This window comes from Prionailurus bengalensis, chromosome B1 (genome assembly GCF_016509475.1).
Source record: "Prionailurus bengalensis isolate Pbe53 chromosome B1, Fcat_Pben_1.1_paternal_pri, whole genome shotgun sequence".
Lineage (NCBI taxonomy): Eukaryota > Metazoa > Chordata > Mammalia > Carnivora > Felidae > Prionailurus > Prionailurus bengalensis.
Window position 1 is genome coordinate 113868312 of NC_057344.1, and position 19507 is coordinate 113887818.

Below are 19507 nucleotides of genomic sequence, written 5' to 3' on the forward strand. Positions count from 1 at the left end.
AAAGAAAGAAAGAAAGAAAGAAAGAAAGAAAGAAAGAAAGAAAGAAAGAAAGAAAGAAAGAAAGAAAGAAAACCATTCATTCACTCTAAAAAAGAAATGATCTCAAGTGGATTTTCATGAAGGCAAATTTGTAGCTGGTAAAACCAGATCCTGAATTTACATGAGCCAACTTACTAGTCCATTTACTTTTAATGGGAGACAATTACTTGCTGTCTCCTGAACACAAGCAAAGAATTCCCACCTTCCAACTTCTAAACTGAAGGTCGAATATTTGGACAACCCAACTTGCCCAAAAATGTAAATTAGTTTAAATAATTATTTTATCATTTCTTTATATGCCCTCAACAACTTTAAAAATCTTAGAGAAGGGACAGCTGGCTGGCTAGTCAGAGAAGTGTCTGACTCTTGACTTCAAGGTCATGAGTTCAAGCCCCACATTGGGTATAGAGATTACTTAAAAATAAAATCTTTTAAAAAAATCTTAGAGAAATTGGTTCCAAATATAAGAAAAAAATATGCAAGAATTTAAATAATCATTTTCAGGGTGCCTGGGTGGCTCAGTGGGTTAAGCATTGGACTCTTGATTTCAGCTCAGTTCATGATCTCACAGTTCAGGGGTTCAAACCCTGCATCAAGCTCTGTGCTGACAGCGCTAAGCCTGCTTGGGATTCTCCCTCACGCTCTCTTTCTGCCCCTCCCCTGTTCATACTCTCTTTGTCTCAAAATAAATAAATAAACTTTAAAAAATTAAAATAATCATTTTCAAGTGGCTTGTTTTCGCTACTGTTATAAAAAATAAAATTATTACTGGTAAGAAATCTAACAAGCAGAAAGACAAGCACTGGAACTGTAGTTCCACAAGGGCACTAACTCAAAACAGGTTGAAATGTTTTCATATTTTTAACAACCATTTCTCCTGATTACAAAAATATGTTATAAATGTTGAAATTATTTTGACTACATTTTTAAATGTAAAACTATCAAGTTTTTCAATGTGACATTTTTCTGTGTACAAAAAAAAATTCAAGGGGCGCCTGGGTGGCTCAGTCGGTTAAGCGTCCCACTTCGGCTCAGGTCGTGATCTCGAGGTCCGTGAGTTCAAGCCCTGCGTTGGGCTCTGTGCTGACAGCTCAGAACCTGGAGCCTGCTTCTGATTCTGTGTCTCCCTCTCTCTCTGACCCTCCCCCCATTCATGCTCTCTGTCTCAAAAATAAATAAAAATTTTAAAAAATTCAATTATTGTAGATGAAACTAAGCCATAGTTAGAAAATACTACTACTATCACCACCAATAAAAATAATCTCGAGAACAATAAAAATATTAATAGCAGCTAAGACTCATAGAGTGCTAATTATGTGCCAGGCTCTGTTTTATGCACTTCATATGTATTAATTTAGTGGTCCTGAACTCAGGCTGCCCATTACGGCCATTAGAATTGCCAAGGGAGAATAACAAAGAAAACGATGGCTGGATTTCACCCGCAAAAGAGACTCTGACCCAGATGGACTAGAATAATAACCTGGACATTGGTGAATGTAATGTGCGGCCAGCATTGAAAACAAATACATTAACACAATCCCGAGAACAATCCTGGAAGGAGAGAGTAATTATCTCTGTTTTGCAGTAAGGAAAATGAGACACGTGATACACAAGCAACAGGATTTGAACCCCAGTCTATCTCCAAAACTTGAGTTTTTTACCACTAAGCTCTACTACCCCTCAAAAAACCACAAACCACTTAGTACTTGAGGGAGTGGTTTCATTCACATGGTATGCATAAAAGATCATTTCTATAATTTCTTTGCTGTTAGATTAAAAAAAAACTTTGGGGCTGTCTGAGTGGCTCAGTCAGTTAAGTGTCCAACTTTCGATTTTAGCTCAAGTCAGTATCTCATGTTTTGCGGGTTCGAGCCCAGTGCTGTCAGCGCGGGAGCCTGCTTGGGATTCACTCTCTTCTCCGCCCACTCTTGCTCGTACACTCTCCCACTCTCTCTCTCTCTCCTCTCTCTCTCTCTCTCAAAATAAATAAATAAACTTAAAAAAAAAAAAACTTTTGCATAACCTTGGCTGTAAAAACAAACAAGGCTGTGATCCTGGAATTACTCTGCTTTGCACATGACTGGAAAGCTGAGCAAGCCTTAGCCAGTGCTGAAATCGGGGATTTCACTGTTTACTAAGCGTGATCTCCCCGGTTGGCTAACTTGGTGTCCCAGGATCCCTCCTGCAGTCAGCTGTCTCAGGGTTGGCCTGTACTTCTTCCTCACCCTTTATTTACCAAGAAAGTTCAAATAAATAATACAGGTACACACAGCAAACAGGAAAAGTTTCTTTTTTCAGCTGATATTTCCCCTCCAGGGCAAACAGGCTTGAAAGTTCAGAAGCCATTTGCCAGCAGTTTTCCTCATTGCACTCTTCACCTATTCTAGCTCAAATAGAGGCTAATAAAATACTCATTTAGTTAAAAAAAAAAAAAAGGCAGGGGGGTAGTGGGGAACGAGAAGAAAACCCAATGCTGTGTTACCAAGAGGTTTATCTGGCTACCAGTCACATGAGTGACAACCTTGCATAAAGTAACCTGAATCTTGTCAGACCACAAAGCATTCTTCCTGCTGGCCAGAGGTGGCCTGTCTCAATGCCAAAGGCAAGAAATAAGGTGAGTAGAATTTAGTTGGGAGAAAAAAAATAGATGATAGCACTCTATCTATTTACAGAGGAGAAATACTACCCTCTGAAATGCCGGGGGGCACAGGGTGTGACCCAGGCAGTTATCAGCTAACATGAGATGTGGAGTGTAAGGTAGGGGGGTTACACCAGTGACTTGGCAAGGAACAAGAGAGCAGAGGCAGAGTCACAAAGTGGCATCCAGACCTTCCACACTCTGTGGGGTCTGTGCCACTGTTCAAATAAGGCATCTCATGGTATGATTCGATCAAGGTGTTTTAGACAAGAGGACATGTACTGAGCACAATCCACAGCCCTCTGTGCTAGGTGCATGTCATGTGTCATCTCATGTGACCCTCACAACAATCCTGAAAGGGGGGTATTATTATTTCCCAGCAACATTCCAGTAGTAAACAGGTAGAATGGATTTGAAATGAGGTACATTGGCTTTTAAAACCTTCCACTCTGTGGCACACTATCTCTACCCTGGGCTTCAGGTTTATTTGGTGCAACCAGTCTTAGGCACTTCTGAGCCACCAGCACTTCTGAGCCACCAGCAGGGAGGAGCACAAGGCAGAAGCTCCTTTGCTGGCAGGAATCGGGTTGTTCCCTAAGACTCTAAAGCTATGTGTAACAGTTCATTTCTGTAATTTTTTTGCTTTCTCGGGTTCTGCTTCTTGACTGGCTCCTACCATCTCCCCTCACATCCTAGGCAGATGGCAATGCCCGCCCCTGGTCACGTGCCAACTAGTCTCAGAAAAGTCTCCCACCCCAGAGAGGCTCCAGTCCACTTGACATAATTGTCCCAAAGCTTTTATTTCTGCTCCAACAGCTGAGTAATCAGTTCATGGGGTCATTTGGCCTTTTGTCACCCCCTTTTTGTAGCTATTCTCTGGGACTATATGATTAGCAGGTCAGGGAGAGACTTCTCATTCATTCAGGAAGAATGTATAGAGTATATACTATCAAGGGGGAAATGTTCTAGGTGCTGGAGACATAGAGATCACTAGAATTCAGTCCTTCCTTCCAGTGCCCTAGGGCTCTGCTCACTTGTTACAATGAGTACTGCCTGGAGACAGAGTCCCGAATTCTGAGCAAGAGCACCTGATTTCCTCATCTGTAACTTCCTTCATGGGAGAGCCAGGACAGGAGCCCAAAGTCGGCAGTTTGACTCAGAATTGTTCTCTTTATTCCAATTATTTGGTGCTGTCTTCCAGAGGCTTCTGGTCTGAGAACTGTACTGTGTTTCCTTCACCCTACCTCTTTTTGGGAGCCAGACCCCTTTACAAAAGGTCAGGATGACAGGATAGGTATGTTAGGGCAGTCAGTGCCCTCTGATGAATGGAAACGGCTGCTCTGTTTGAGCAGCAGTTTGGAGACATACCCAAGGAATAAATAAAATGAATCGACAGTAAGAGAGGGTGAGAGAGAAAGAGGAAGATGGGGAGAGAGGGAGAGAGGAAGAAGTGGAGGAGGCGTAGGGGAGAAGGAAAGAAGAGAAAGGGGGAAGAAGAAGAGGAAGGAGGGGGAGAGAGAGATTTTTCAGGCAAAGTCCTTAGGCAGGATTGTTATTTGCATTCAGTAAAAGTCCTATTTCTCCTTGATTAAAAACCCACTTAATATCAGAGGGGGTGTGGCATATTTATTCACTGTTATTTCTTAGCAGTGCTCAAAGTTACAATGCACCTGTTACTAGAACACTGAAGTTGCCGTCAGAGATCCAGAAAGGGCAGGAGAGGGGAGGGAGGGGAGGAGATTTAACGTGAAACTTGGCTTAACTTTCACAATTTCAGAATTACATTTGTTCCCTATTCCCTTCCCATTTTTCACTGTTTGTTTGTTTTTTTGTTTTGTTTTGTTTTGTTTTTTAGCAAATTCTGAGTTCTTACACAAAGTTATCAGAAAGGATCTTTTTTTCCTTTATGGCTTACATAGAAACAGTTTCAAAAAAAAAAAACTCCATCTGTTTCCTCAGCTTCCAATATAAAGCTAACCAACTGAGTATTACTCTTCATGTCAGAATAAAGACAGAGGTTTACATGAAATGCTCAGCTAGTTATAAATGAGAACATATTCCCTCACACACGTAAGAACAGTTCGGGAGCTGTGAATTTTTATAGTTGGTAGCAGATTACCTCTAACAACCAGGAAGGAAATATACATGCATTAGAAAACAAAAATTAAGCCAATATATACACCCAAAGACAAATCAGAAAAACATATCCGAGTATACGAAACAGAATGAACAGGTATTTGAAGGCAGTTTCTGGGAAGATGTGAATGCCTTTTCATGAGATTACTTACCCACACAAGTAGAATTCCCCTTTCCTGAGGAAGAGCCTTCAGAACAGTCCCAGCCTTGCAGTACTGAGAGACTAACAAAACTAAATTTAAAAACTACTGGCAACAGAATGATAAGGAAGAGCAGCATAATCTTGATGGGCTTGAACTTTCAATAGAAAATAACTTGACTTTGTTCGAGCATAGCCCGGGCAAAGTCGGTCCGTCTGACCCCAAGCGTGTCCCCCTGGGTTGGCCTGCAGCCCTGGGGCATCTTTTAATCCGCTGTTTTGCTGTAGTCCTCCAGTTCTGTCTCCTTCAACTCAAGACAGCCTGAAAGGGACACTCCGGGAAAGATTTCTTTCTCTATGTTTTTGGGAAGTCCAAGTCCCTAAGAAATGCCTGACAACCTTTACGACAAATTTCGCAGTTGAACAGCCACACTCTGGAAGCCTGCAGCTGACTTCGCTATGATAGGCAGAGCGGTGTAGGCAACGGCTAGAGAGAGAGAAAAGGAAAGAAGTGATGGAAAGTTCCAACAACGACCCTTGATGAGGCTGAAGGGAGAAATACAGAGACAGGATTGCTCCCCAAACAGTTTCTCTTTATGAAAAGTAGAATGACTCCCTTTCCTTTTTAAAGCCCTTTTGGCTCCACCTCCTCTCTCCCTTAGTGACACTTGAGTGAGCCTCTGTTTGCAAATGTGAATGTGGGCAATTCCACGCTACAGGAAAGCAGGGACGGCTGCCAGAGAGGAGATAACTGGCTACTCACCATAAATATTCCGGGCAGAACTAGGGAGAGAGCAGTTAGGGGGCTGTGGAGTTGCTCCCGGTGTCTTGGAGGTACCTGCAGAATAGTGACTAGGCTTTAATGTCTTGAAGGATAGAAACAAAGTTAATTTTTTTTTGTAATGTTTATTTTTCAGAGAGAGAGAGAGAGAGTGAGCAGGGGAGGGGCAGAGAGAGGAAGACACAGAATCTGAAGCAGGTTCCAAGCTCCAAGCCCAACACAGGGCTTGAACATGCAGACTGTGAGCTCATGACCTGAGCCAAAGTCGGTGCTCAACCGACGGAGCATAATGGAAACAAAGTTAAACCATGCCGACGGTGGTGAACAGCAGTGCCAGTAATTCAGACTTAGGAGTAATTGATCATTCACAGGAGCAATATTAGAGCACAATGTCAACACCAGTGCACATTCCTGGAACTTAATCGTTTTTTCTCTCCTGTATATTTTATAGCGGAATTTGAAAGATTATTCTTTCCAAATCAAAGGGAAATCCCTGAAGCCAAATGAAGAGATACAGTATGCACAGACACCTTTTCTTTCAGCATGAGCATAATAAAACATCATGAGGGGCCAGGAGTGCAGGGAAAGGAGTGGGTTGTTATTATAGAGCCGTGTTGGAAAAAATAAGCTAATAGTGCAAAATCTGGGAAGCACTGGAAATCCAGCAGAGCTGAATGCTGTCCCTTCTCAGACAATTTAGGCTATCTTTTCACGTATCAGGGATAGAAAATAAAAGCCTGAAGCATCCACTGGCTATCTCCTCAACCACTTTGCACTTGGAGAAACAGCAGTTATTTCGTCGGGAGGACACCCAGGGCCCAGAAATATCCAGCAAGGGCAAACCATTTACACCAGAATTGATGGACAATGGAAATTTCTGCCAGTTTACTTCATCCTGGAAAACAAGCTTTCATGTAAGTTGCCCAGAGGTAGTGTTCCAAGTGCTAGTCGAAATGTAGATAAAGTGATAGTCACAAAAATAACAGTCACACTAGTGAACACCCATTCTGGAAGAGAACGGGAAGAACTCCAAGCCTTTTACTCATATTTAATTATGTCTTCATCATTCCTCAAATACTGGGTCACTTTCTGAAACAGCTAAAGTCAGGATTTCTCTGATTTTAGCCGGCCTCTGCCAGACAGCTCTGATTTCTTACAGGAGAAACAGACCCTGGCGGGCAGCAGAAGTCATGTGGGGGGATGTACGGAATATTCCATTGCTTTCTGAACTCACTTGGACTCAAGAGTCGGCATGAGCGTCCTCCAAATAACCTGCACTAAGTTACCAACCTTGTTAAGCTTCCCCTTCAGCAAAATGCATTGTCAGTGTTACAGGTGACAACAATTAGAAGGACAGTCAAGTATCAAGCTGGATTAGTCGAGAGGAGTGAGGAGGGTGGTATGAACACAAATAGGAAGTAATCCACAACTATATTTATTCTATTTGGATATGAATATCTCTCATATTATTCTAGGTTGTAAAAAGGCTCACTTTCCCAATTACATGCCACCTGGGCTGATGTTATCATTAATGTTGAGCATCAGCCCCTTAGGAGATGACAGCGTCAGCATGGCTATGGTGGACGCCAAGACTGGTGACTGATGTAAAAGATCAATCTCAGCTAATCCACAGACAATCCAGGGTTTCCCAGATAGCAAAATCTTAAGCCAGCTACCCACCCAGAAAGGACTTGCAGGGATATTTTATTGCTCCATAGTCTTACTCCTAGATAAAACTGAACCTCTCCTGGGCAAATGAACGTCCTCCTTATTTTAAAGTTGCCCAGAAATCAGTTTTATGAGAGAAATATCCACTTAGTTTCTGGGATTGAGTTAAATTAACTAATTCATTGATTAGTTAAACATCTATATCTGATAGGGCACTGTGTGGAATACATGAAATAGAAGTCATGGTCCCCTAAGTTCAAGAGCTTGCATAGGTGGATTAACAACAACAAAATATAGTTTATGAGTATGAGCTAATGAATGGCCAGTCACCAATTATTCTGGTGTCAGGAAGGAAGGGGCAACAGCAACAAACTGTGGACTGGAGCATGCAGTGAAGCTTTGTGTGATACACAGGAAATCTCAGATAAGCATGGGGAGGAAGAAGCATGCTGACAAGAGAATGTGGAACAGGAGTGGACAAAGTGGACAAAGAAAAGAAATGCTTTTTTATTAGATCCTGATGGGACACAGCTCGATGGGACCTGCTGGCAGGTCAGTAAGAGAATTAGGCATTAATGGCAAGGAGACATCTCTGAATGTTTTTAAGCATACCTGGACATCAGTAGGAAACAGCGGAGGGGGGGACTATCGGGAGACATGGTTATATGTGTTGGTCACCCTTCTTACTTTCCAGATAAAATTTTCCTACTGAAGCACAAAGCATCTAATTCTCCCGGGCTACCTATTTGCTATATGCACAGCTGCTATTAATCATCACCACCACCACATCATCTACAGATTGCTCCCAATGAGCCACGCATATAGGAAGTAGATGCTTTATTCACATCACCTCCAATCTTCCACATCACCCCGCCAGGTGGATATTATTGGTCCATTTCACAAACGAGGACGCTGGAGATCAGGAAGGCTGAGAGATTTTCCCAGTATCACACACAATTCAGAGTATATGAACTCTAAAGTCATTATTGTCTCCTTGTGAGCAGTGGTTTTGATCAGAATAAACAGGCTGGGGCATCATTAAAAGAAAGAGCAAAACTTAACTACACGTGTGTATATGACTGCAGGAACCAGAAGTGACAAGGCAGTGTATTTTGCTAAGAGTAACTATTAGCACTTAACATCCACCTGCAGGAACAAACTATTTCACGGACTACCTCTATCAATGACTGTAAGGTGAATCAGTGTAGTTCCTACACGTTTGAAAACATTTTTTTTTGCTTTTCAAAGAGAAAGCTGTTGGCATGTGTCTGGCATTCTTGGGATTCATATGTGGCAGAAACGGAAATGGTTTCAAGGGGAAGAAATTGGGAGAGACACAGTCACAAGAGTTAGCCACAAAAGTCAAATTATAATTTATCAAGATATAAATAAGAGATGTAAAAGTTTTATTGAAAAAGAAGGGCAGTTGTGCTCCTTAGTATTTACCCCAATGAGCTGAAAACTTATGTCCACAAAGAGAACCTACAAATATTTATAGCAAGCTTTATTCATAATTGCCTACGGTTCAAAGCAACCAAGATGTCCTTCAAGAGAAGAATGGATAAATAAACTGTGGTATAGCCATACAATAGAATATTATTCAGGAATAAAATGAACCATCAAGCCACTAAAAACATGAGAAATCATAAATGCGTATTGCTAAGTGAAAGGAGTCAATCTGAAAAGCTACATACTACATGAATTCAACTTTATAACATCCTAGAAATGGCAAAACTATGGAAACAGTAAAAAGATCAGTGGTGGTCAGGGGTTGGGGTGGAGAGAGATGAACAGGGGGAGCACAAAAGATTTTTAGGGCAGTAAAACTATTCTGTATGATACAATAATGGTGGATACATGCCATTACATAATTATATATTTGTCCAAACCTCTATAATGTACAAGAGTGAACTCTAAACTATGGACTTCAGTTAATAATAATAACAATGTATCAATATTGGCTCATCAATTGTAACAAATGTAGAACACCAATGCAAGGTATTAGTAATAGGGAAACCGAGGGCGGGGTGGGGAGGAATACAGCAATTCTCTGCACTTTCTGCACAATTTTTCTGTGACCCTAAAACTGCTTTTATGAAAAACAGTCTATTTTATTTTTTAAGAAAAAGAAAGGAGTCACTCTCCACTCTCCAGGGAAGCAATGCTATACTTAATGCACACATCAGTTAATGCCATACTTATACCAAATGAAATCAGATTTTATTTTTTTGTTTTTTTCAACGTTTATTTATTTTTGGGACAGAGAGAGACAAAGCATGAACGGGGGAGGGGCTGAGAGAGAGGGAGACACAGAATCGGAAACAGGCTCCAGGCTCTGAGCCATCAGCCCAGAGCCTGATGCGGGGCTCGAACTCACGGACCGCGAGATCGTGACCTGGCTGAAGTCGGCCGCTTAACCGACTGCGCCACCCAGGCGCCCCATGAAATCAGATTTTAAAAAGCACTTGGTAAACAAGAGTAAAAGAGGAATCCTGCCCACGCTCCACTTTTCAGTTAAGTCCACCCCAGTCACCTAGAAAGGTTCCTCTGACCGAGAGGAAGAAACAAGACTCCAGAAACTGAACAAATAAAAAAGAAGAGCAGAGCAATCTATAATTTATAATTCTATGAGGCAGCAACAAAATTTAAATCTAAAAGAACAGCTCATTTTAGACTGCATTGCATTTACTTACATAATCTCAGCATGCCTGTTTGTTTGCAACCTGAGGAGTTTCTTGGGTGAAATTTGAAACTGGCCCTTGTACACGCATCCTGGGCTAGGAGAGACAGAAGAAAGAGGCAGGCCACTCCAGATTGACAGGTGGCAGTTTTTTTGTTACTGTTGTTGTTACTCCTGAAATTCAGAATCTTACTTAGAATCTATTCAAAGTAGGGGGAAAAAACCATGTCAAGAAAGACCAGGTGGAAAATGGATTTCCAGTAAAATGGAATTTGGGGGCAACAAAGGTCTAAAACGCCACAAAAGAGAAATGGCACCACAATTTTACTTGAACGATGGCTAATCACTGCATTTTTGGCATTGTTAATCACTAAATCTGGGTTTTCCTCTGAATTCCACATAGAACATGCACTGCACAATTTTATCGTAAAATACCTGCTTTTTACACACATTTTAGGATAAGCTAGGGAGGCGGCAGTTTTAATAAGCAAGGAAACTTACTTACATAGGAGGCTTAACACAGGAGGCTGCAAGACGAGTGCACCTCTGCACTCACTCGCCAAAATGTTAAGAGTTTATACAGAAGCCTTACCTGGATTCTCTCACATGTATTGTACAGTCTCAGCAACACTTTGCTCTCTCAAGGTTGCATCTTTGAAATGACTCCGGCTACGGGAACCATGAGCGGAACGTATATTCCAAGTCCAGGACAGGAGGTGAGGAGCCTCTAACTGCGTGGTCCCGCTCGCGGGTCAACTGGGGGTCAGATCCTCTTGACGACCTTCTCCAGCAGTACCTCCGTCGTTATTCTCTCAGGTATTTTTAACTTCTAAAAATGGGAGGGTTTAGGGAAAGAACCTCTGGCTTTTTATGTTAAATCATCCACGGTACAATCTTTCCCCTGACCTTGAGTTCCGACGAATCAGTAAGACGCATGGTTGTATTAAGTACAGAGCATTCGAAGGCTGACGGGAGTGCTAGAGACGCTGAAAACTTCATGTCATTCAAACTACTTGTTGGAAACTAATGACAATGCAAACCACAGTTTGCCATTCTTCCTTTGTTCTTACTGTATTTATAAAACTGTGAAACAGTATCTTCTTTCTTCTACCTCCAAGGAGAGAAATTATTTGGGGGTAAATAATCATAGTTTACCACTTAAAATTGGAAGGATAGATGGTGGAAAATATTTGAGTAAATGATATATTTTTAAAATTTCAAACACCAGAGAACTAAAATAAATTAATATTGCTTTCATTTGGTTTTCCCAGCCTGACTTCTAATTTAGATTCATTCATTTTTTGTTTTTATTAAAATAAAATTCATGCAGGGGTGCCTGAGTGGATCCGTTGGTTGGGCATCCCACTCTTGATTTTGGCTCGGGTCATGATCTCACAGTCATGGGATCGAGCCCCACGTTGGGCTCTGTGCTGGGCGTGGAGCTTGCTTGGGATTCTCTCTCTCTCTTTCTCTCTCTCTCTCCCTCTCCCCCCCCCCCCATTTCCTCTGTTCACATGCGCGCTCTCTCTCTCTCTCTCTCTCTCTCTCTCTCTCTCGTCTTTCCAAAAATAAAATAAAGTAAAATAAAACTTATGTAAAGAGAACAGATCTTGTGCGCAAAGTCTGATGTTGGTAAATGTATGTACACATTTAACAAACACTATGACCAAGAGGTAAAATGTTTCCAGTACCACCACATTTTCCCTTGTGCTCTCTCCAGTCAGTCCCACCCCCATCCACAGGCAACCGTTGTTCTAGTTTCTATCATAGTTCAGTTTTATCTGTTCTTGAATTTGATATGAATGCAGTCATACAGTAGGTTCGCTTTTGTATCTGATTTCTTTTGTTCAACATGTTTTTTGACATTCGGCCATGTTGCATGTATTGGTACTTCTTTCTTTTTTATTGCTAGGAGTATTCTTTAGTATGAATATATAGCAATTTGTTTATCCATTCACTTATTGATGGACGTTTGGATTGTTTTTAGGTTTGGCTCAGTGAATGTTTTTATTTCTGTTTAGTTAATACCTAATTTCTGGTTCATAGGTTAGGGTTTAACTATGTTTAACTTCATAAGAAGCTGCCAAACATTTTTCCCAAAGGGGCTGCTCCATTTTGTGCTCTTATCAGCAACACATGTGAGTTCTGGTTCTCCCACATCCTCACCCACATCTAGTATTGTCCATCTTTTTACTTTTAAATATTTTAATAAGTGTGACTTAACATTACATTGTAATTTTAATTTGCCTTTCCCTGATGAATGATGGTGTTGACCATCTCTTCTTATGTTAATTGATGATTCACCTTTTGTCAGTTGTCTATTTGTATCTTTTGCCCATTTCTTTATTGGGTTTTTAAAAAAATTTTTTTTAATTTTTTAATTTATAGTTCTTTATATTCTGGATATAAATTCATATCTGTGTATTTCAAATATATAAATATGTATATCAGCTCTGTGTATTACAAATATTTTCTCCCAAGCCATGTCTTGTCCATTCATTTTCTTAATAGTGTCACTGATGAGCAAAAGATTTTAAGTCTGATGAAGTCCAAGTTATTAATTTTTTTCTTTATGGTTACATTTTTTGTATGTGTTTTTTCAAATAAGTTATTGCTTATTCCAGGCTCAATATATTCTGATGTTTTTTTCTAGGCACTTTAGAGTTTTAGCTTTTATGTTAGGGTTTGTGATTCATCTTTACTAATTTTTGTATATTATGTGAGGTTGGAGTAGAGGTTTATTTTTCTCCACATATGTATATACTGAATATATACTTCAATTTGGGGAGAACGACACCGTAACAATAATAAGTCTTCCAGTCTATGAACAGTCTATATTTCTCCATTTATTTTAAGTCTTCTTTATTTTCTCTCATCAATGTTTTTCACTTTCCAGTGTAGAGCTTTACATATCTTTTGTTAAATTTATTTGTATTTTATGTTCTTGAATGTTCCTATACATGAATAGTTTTTCAATTTTCTTTTCTTTTTTAAAAAATTTTTTTAATGTTTATTTTTGAGAGACAGACAGAGCATGGCTGGGGAAGGGGCAGAGAGAGACACAGAATCCGAAGCAGGCTCCAGGCTCTGAGCTGTCAGCAGAGAGCCTGACTTGGGACTTGAACTCACAGACCACGAGATCATGACCTGAGCCCAAGTCAGATGCCTAACCGACTGAGCCACTCAGGCACCCCCAATTTTATTTTCTATTTGTTTGTTGCTCTTTTATGGAAATAAAATTGAGTTTTATATATGGACTTAATATCCTGCAGCCTTACTAAATATTTCATTATATAAGGAGTTTTTTTCAATGAATCCAAAGTCTAATGTGTTTCTCCCACAATACCAGATGTAAAATTTAAAATAAGACACATAGTCATGTTTTTTTCTCAAATATCAGCTGCCAAATATCAGCCATCAGTCAGGAGCCACATCAGGAAAAAGACTGGAAAAGAAAACCTCTAACTGGCCCAATGAAAAGTAGACACTAATTACATTTTATGGAAGGTAAATCTGAAGTTGGAGAAGCTAAGGATCTGACCCAAAGTCTAGAGCTGTTGAGTGATGGAAATGGTATCCAGTGATTGAGATAGACATACGCTCCAAGTCTGTCTGACTCTAGAACTTGTGCCTAAACCACTAGTCTCTAGGACTTCTTTTATTTTGCTAAAAATGCCAAGATGGGCACCATCCCCCATGCCAGCTCCTGCGACCAGGGCACCAACAGGAAAATATGAGTTACCCTATCCATCCTCCTATTCTCTTTTGCCAACTTCTTGGTGTCTCCCCTATGTTGAGAATTCCACCTGATAAGGTCCCTCTGGCTGCTGGTTGTGTTGTTTGAGAAATGAAGTAGTCTTTTTCAGTGATCCATAAAGATGTGCCTGGAGATAATAAGAAAAAGAGGCAGCCATTACATTAAATAAATAGATGTCCTGACCATCAAGGAAGTTTAATTCAGTACTCAAGACAGGGAAGCCAAATGTGAATGTAAGAAAACAACCTGAAGAATGAATCCAAGTGTTTGTGGCATAACCAATAAATGGTGTTATTCCAAACTCTACACAAAGACTTTACATATATTGGAGAAAGAAGAGAGGAAGAGATTTAGCCACTTTTGCTGAGACCAAGACATCTTGGAACAATTGTTTAAACACTTGAATCTCAGATCCTGTGATAGCTCACCTGAATTAAATCTATGCCATGGAAAGGATTCATTCTCTCATAGGTCACCTGTGGCTCCAGTTTCCCTGGATGCATTCATGTATTCATTTTAGCCCTTTCATTAAATATATCTGCTAAACCAAGAATAACAAAATTATACAACTGTGGCATTGTACAGATAAAATTTGTGGGTGGTATTTTTAAACTATGCATCAGAATCTGACTGCCTTATTTATTGAAAGGAAAATTACATTGCTTCCAGGGAGTTTGGGAACTATCATCTTCATTCTTAATCCTCTCAAGTGAAGGAAATTACAATATAAAATTGAGCTCACTATGCATATAAACAAGTAAAATGATGGCCTCAGTCCTCCCACGTGTGCTGAGGCAAAAAGAAGCATTGAGATTATCTTATCTGGGCCTTAGGCTATAGCTTGTCCAAAATATAACTTCCAGAAGGGATCCACTTTATAATTATGACCAAAATGAACAGAACTGAGATTTGTGATTGCCTGGCCCACTCACAATATAGCAGACTTTGGCATGATTCCTGGCTTATATTCTTATTCTATATATTAGGAAATAATATTTTTTATTTCTCACCAGTTAGATAAGTGGTCAGTTTAATATAACACATATGTTGATCTTGTATCAAAATAAGTCTGACCTTTAAAAGCCAACTTGCATTTGGTACAACTCTTTTAGCAAGCAATTTGGCAACACATTTCAGAGCCATAAAAATATTCATAGGCGGTGACCGTGTAATCTCACACTTGGCAATTTCTCCCTAAAGGAATAATCTCTCCACAAAAAAAAAGAAGTTATAATCATACAAAAAGGTATTGTAATATTACTCATGGTAGCAAAAATTAGAAAGAGTGTTCATTTACAATAACAGAAATAGTTAAGAAATTATGAGAATATGATATACTCATTAAAAGGGAAATGTTTGTTGCAGTATTAATAGAAAAAATACAAATGCTTATCTGTCCTACAATTATAGTACTTATTATTTTTGTAAAACAGATAAAAGACACAGAAAAACTGATAGTGATTTGTTTGAATAAGCAGTAAGTTTATGGGTGTTCCTTCCTTTTTAAGTTAAGATTTGGTTGTGTAAGTTGTAATTTTATGTATTTATTTTTTGCCCATAATCCAAACGTCATTGAAAAACTGACACCAAAATAGGAGGTCACTGTTGTATACTTTAAAAAATTAAACATAATTTAATTATCTTGGTAGAGTGACTTGAATTACTGAACTGATAAGGCGTTCTGCAATATAACACAAATTCAAGAGGTTATGTGGATCATTAGTGTTGTTTTCTTCTAGATGAGCACCCTTCTGTGAGTCTGGCCTTCCCTCCTGTTGGCTGGTCCAACACTGTTGAACAGCCTACACAAAGAACCATCTGAGCATGGCTGAAAACTGTGATAATCTTGTAATAACCTAGACATTTTACATCCATAAAATAGGAGTTTGGGCTTTGAACTAACCGTTTCTTTTTATGTTTTTTCTTTTCTTCTTCCAAGGACAGTGTAGTAAATCTCTAGCCAAAGCCATGTTGATCCTTTCGCATTCCCAGCCAGTCCCAGTCTTTAAGGCTAAAGTTGTAATTTTAAAACAAACTTAGTAAGGTGCACCTGGGTGGCTCAGTCGGTTAAGTGTCCATCTTTGGCTCAGGTCATGATCTTGTGGTTCATGAGTTCGAGCCCTGCAGCAGGCTCTTTGCTGACATCTCAGAACCTGGAGCCTGCTTCAGATTCTGTCTCTCTCTCTCTCTCTCTCTCTGCCCCTCTCCCCCTTGAAAATAAATATTTTTAAAAATTAAAATAATGGAATTCCCTTAGAATGTTTCTCTGCTTCCAACAGAGCCACATTTAAACTACTCAAAATTCCATCTGGAATTCAAGACCTCACAGGTAAGGATTCTTCATTGTAGCCTCAATAGTTCATGTCAAGAACATTCAGGAGTCCAAAACATACATTCTATTTATTTAATTTTTTTAATTTTTTTTTATTAACGTTTATTTATTTTTGAGACAGAGAGAGACAGGGCATGAACGGGGGAGGGTCAGAGAGAGAGGGAGACACAGAATCCAAAACAGGCTCCAGGCTCTGAGCTGTCAGCATGGAGCCCGATGCGGGCTCAAACTCACAGACTGTGAGATCATGACCTGAGCCGAAGTCGGACGCTCAACCGACTGAGCCACCCAGGCACCCCCATACATTCTATTTAAAACCTGAGACATAAGATGGAATGATTCTCCAAAGGATGCTTGGTTTAAAATTTCAAATCTCTATCTTCCCCATTATTAGCAAATTAATTTGTACCCAACATATTACATATTTCCAACATAGGAGGAGAAACATAAAGAAGCCTTGACAGGACAGTTTTTCCCTGACAATTACTGAGAAAGGACATGGTTACTTGACATAATTATTGAAATTAGGCATGTGTGGGTGGAAACATACACTTAATACTGTTTTATATGATAATTTCATATTTCCACCTGAAGTAGTTTTTTAGTCTATTTTTTATGTATAGGTACAGGTTTACTAAAGCATTTCCTTTAAAATTTCTCTTGAGAATATTTGGAGTTGGCCCACCACTGTGTCTCTTCAAGATGAGACTTTCCATCACTTCCTGTCAAGCTTGTCTTAATACTGTTAAATATTTTACTTTTCCTCAGATAAGTGTTAACCTAGTAATGTAATATGATTATGGAGCTTTAAAACAAATTTCCATGTGGAATGTTTCATGTATAGGAAATATTAGTTATATAATCATCTTTTTTAATGTTTGACAGTGTACATACATGAGTGGGGGAGGGGCAGAGGGAAAGAGAGAATCCCAAGCAGACTCCACACCAGCACAGAGCCCAACTCAGGGTCCAGTCTTATGAACCGTGACATCATGACATGAGCTGAAATCAGGAGTTGGACACTTAACTGACTGAGCGATTCAGGCACCCCTAGATATATAATCATCTTTATCCACATCTGAGTCTTCAACAAGAACAAATGATCTCCTGATTCACCATTCTTTGAGAAAAAATAAATGCCTGAATAGAAAACATAGCCCCCAAGAGGGTAGTCAAATCTGAATTAGATTGGCTAGGGATCAAAAAATAAAGGCAGGAATTGTGGCTGTAAATTAAAAATTTTTACATTTATGAGGAAAAACATAATTTTTTATCTTTTACATTTACTGAGAGATATACCAAAAGCATCGAATCAAAAGTTAGAAATCATTTTTGAATGTATCAGTGATAATTCATGTATGAGGTCTTCTGGATTTGAAAAATATTTATAGTAGGCCTGGCATTTATCTGAAGGGATTGGTGTAGTTTGAATCATTCTTGCAGCACCATAGGAATCACGTTCTACTTCCAATGCCAAAGAACTCCTTCACTCTTAGGAGAAGAGCAAGTACGTTAATAAACTCATGATCACACAAATAAGAAAGCCAATGCTGGGAATAGCCCTTGGATACATTTCCCATTTCCTTTTATGACTCTCTAAAATTATTATTGCTTAATGACTGGCTTATTCTTTTTAAGTTTTTACTTAAATTCCAGTTAGTTAATATACAGTGTAATATTAGTTTTAAGTAGGGGCGCCTGGATGGCGCAGCCCGTTAAGCGTCCGACTTCAGCCAGGTCACGATCTCGCGGTCCGTGAGTTCGAGCCCCGTGTCAGGCTCTGGGCTGATGGCTCGGAGCCTGGAGCCTGTTTCTGATTCTGTGTCTCCCTCTCTCTCTGCCCCTCCCCCGTTCATGCTCTGTCTCTCTCTGTCCCAAAAATAAATAAACGTTGAAAAAAAAATTTTAATATTAGTTTTAAGTAGAAAACTAAATCTAGTGATTCAACATTTCCAAATATCACCGGGTGCTCACCAAGACAAGCACTCCTTAATCCCCATCACCTATTTCACTCATCCCTCACCCATCTCCTCTCTGGTGATCATCAGTTTGTTCTCTACAGTTAAGAGTCTCTTTCTTGGTCTGCCTCTCTCTTTTTTTTCTTACGATCATTTGTTTTGTTTCTTAAATTCCACCCATGAGTGAAATCATATGGTATTTGTCTTTCTTTGGCTGACTTATTTTTGCTTAACATAATATTCTCTAGCTCCATCCATGTTGTTGCAAATGGCAAGATTTCATTCTTTTTTATGGCTGGATAATATTCCATGGTGTGTGTGTGTGTGTGTGTGTGTGTGTGTGTGTGTGTGTGCGTGTGTGTATAGGAATATATATATATAAGGAATATATATAAGGAATATATATATATATATATATATATATATATCACCTTTATCCATTCATCAGTTGATGGACTTTTGAGCTGTTTCCATAATTTGGCTATTATAAATAATGCTATAAACACTGGGGTGCATCTATCCCTTTGAATTAGTATTTTGTGTTCTTTGGGTGTGCATGTGTTGGATCATAAGATAGTTCTATTTTTAACTTTTTGAGGAACTTCCATACTGTTTTCCAGAATGGCTGCCCCAGTTCACATTCCTTCCAACAGTTTAAGAGGGTTCCCCTTTCTCTGCATCCTCACCAACAGCTGTTGTTTCTTGTGTTTTTTATTTTAGCCATCCTGACAGGTTTGAGGTGCTATCTCATTGTAGTTTTGATTTGTATTCCCCTGATGATGAGTGATGTTGAGCATCTTTTCATGTGGATGACTGGCTTATTTTTATTTAAAGTTAATTATTGCAGAGGGAACTACTCCAAAGTACTCTTATCAGATTGCTAAGTCACATGACCAAACGTACATCTTGTTAATAAAGAGATAGTTACTGGCACAGAGCAAGCACTCGGTATATCTTTGTCAAGTGAAGAAATGAATGACTATCAAGTTAAAAGTAAAAACAAACAGATGAAAACATCCTGCAGTATGTGTGCATGCATGTGTGTGTGTGTGTGTGTGTGTGTGTGTGTGTGTGAATAGAGACTCAAAAACCTACCCACAGACAAATAGTTTCCAAAAACCCAATAACAGAAAAGTCCTCTGTGAAGCTGATGGTTATGTGAAGTACCTTTCCCCCATACAAGTCATTCCCCAAATATAGCATCATCCCAAAGTAAAACCCCACGCCATCATTTGGAAAATTCTGAGGAATACTAAAGGAGAATGGAAATGCATTGCTTCTACCCTCAGAGGAAATGAGGCCACTGGGAAGGGGAAGCCATGCACCCATGTGAGAAGCCCTGTGACCCTATACAACCTCCCAGCTGCCTAGGGAACAAA

At 39.6% G+C, this 19507-nt stretch overlaps 1 protein-coding gene and 1 pseudogene across 1 annotated transcript in view; both read right to left on the reverse strand.

The window, feature by feature from the left end:
• The window catches only part of EGF (epidermal growth factor), a 98835-nt gene extending 93299 nt beyond the window's left edge, over window positions 1-5536 (reverse strand). Inside the window, 1 exon segment of the mRNA XM_043570436.1 lies at window positions 4966-5536. Coding sequence (XP_043426371.1) covers window positions 4966-5092 — 127 coding nt within the window. The 5' untranslated portion in view covers window positions 5093-5536.
• Window positions 5537-15385: 9849 nt separating this feature from the next.
• LOC122477458 lies at window positions 15386-15844 on the reverse strand (annotated as a pseudogene).
• Between the last annotated feature and the right edge of the window lie 3663 nt (window positions 15845-19507).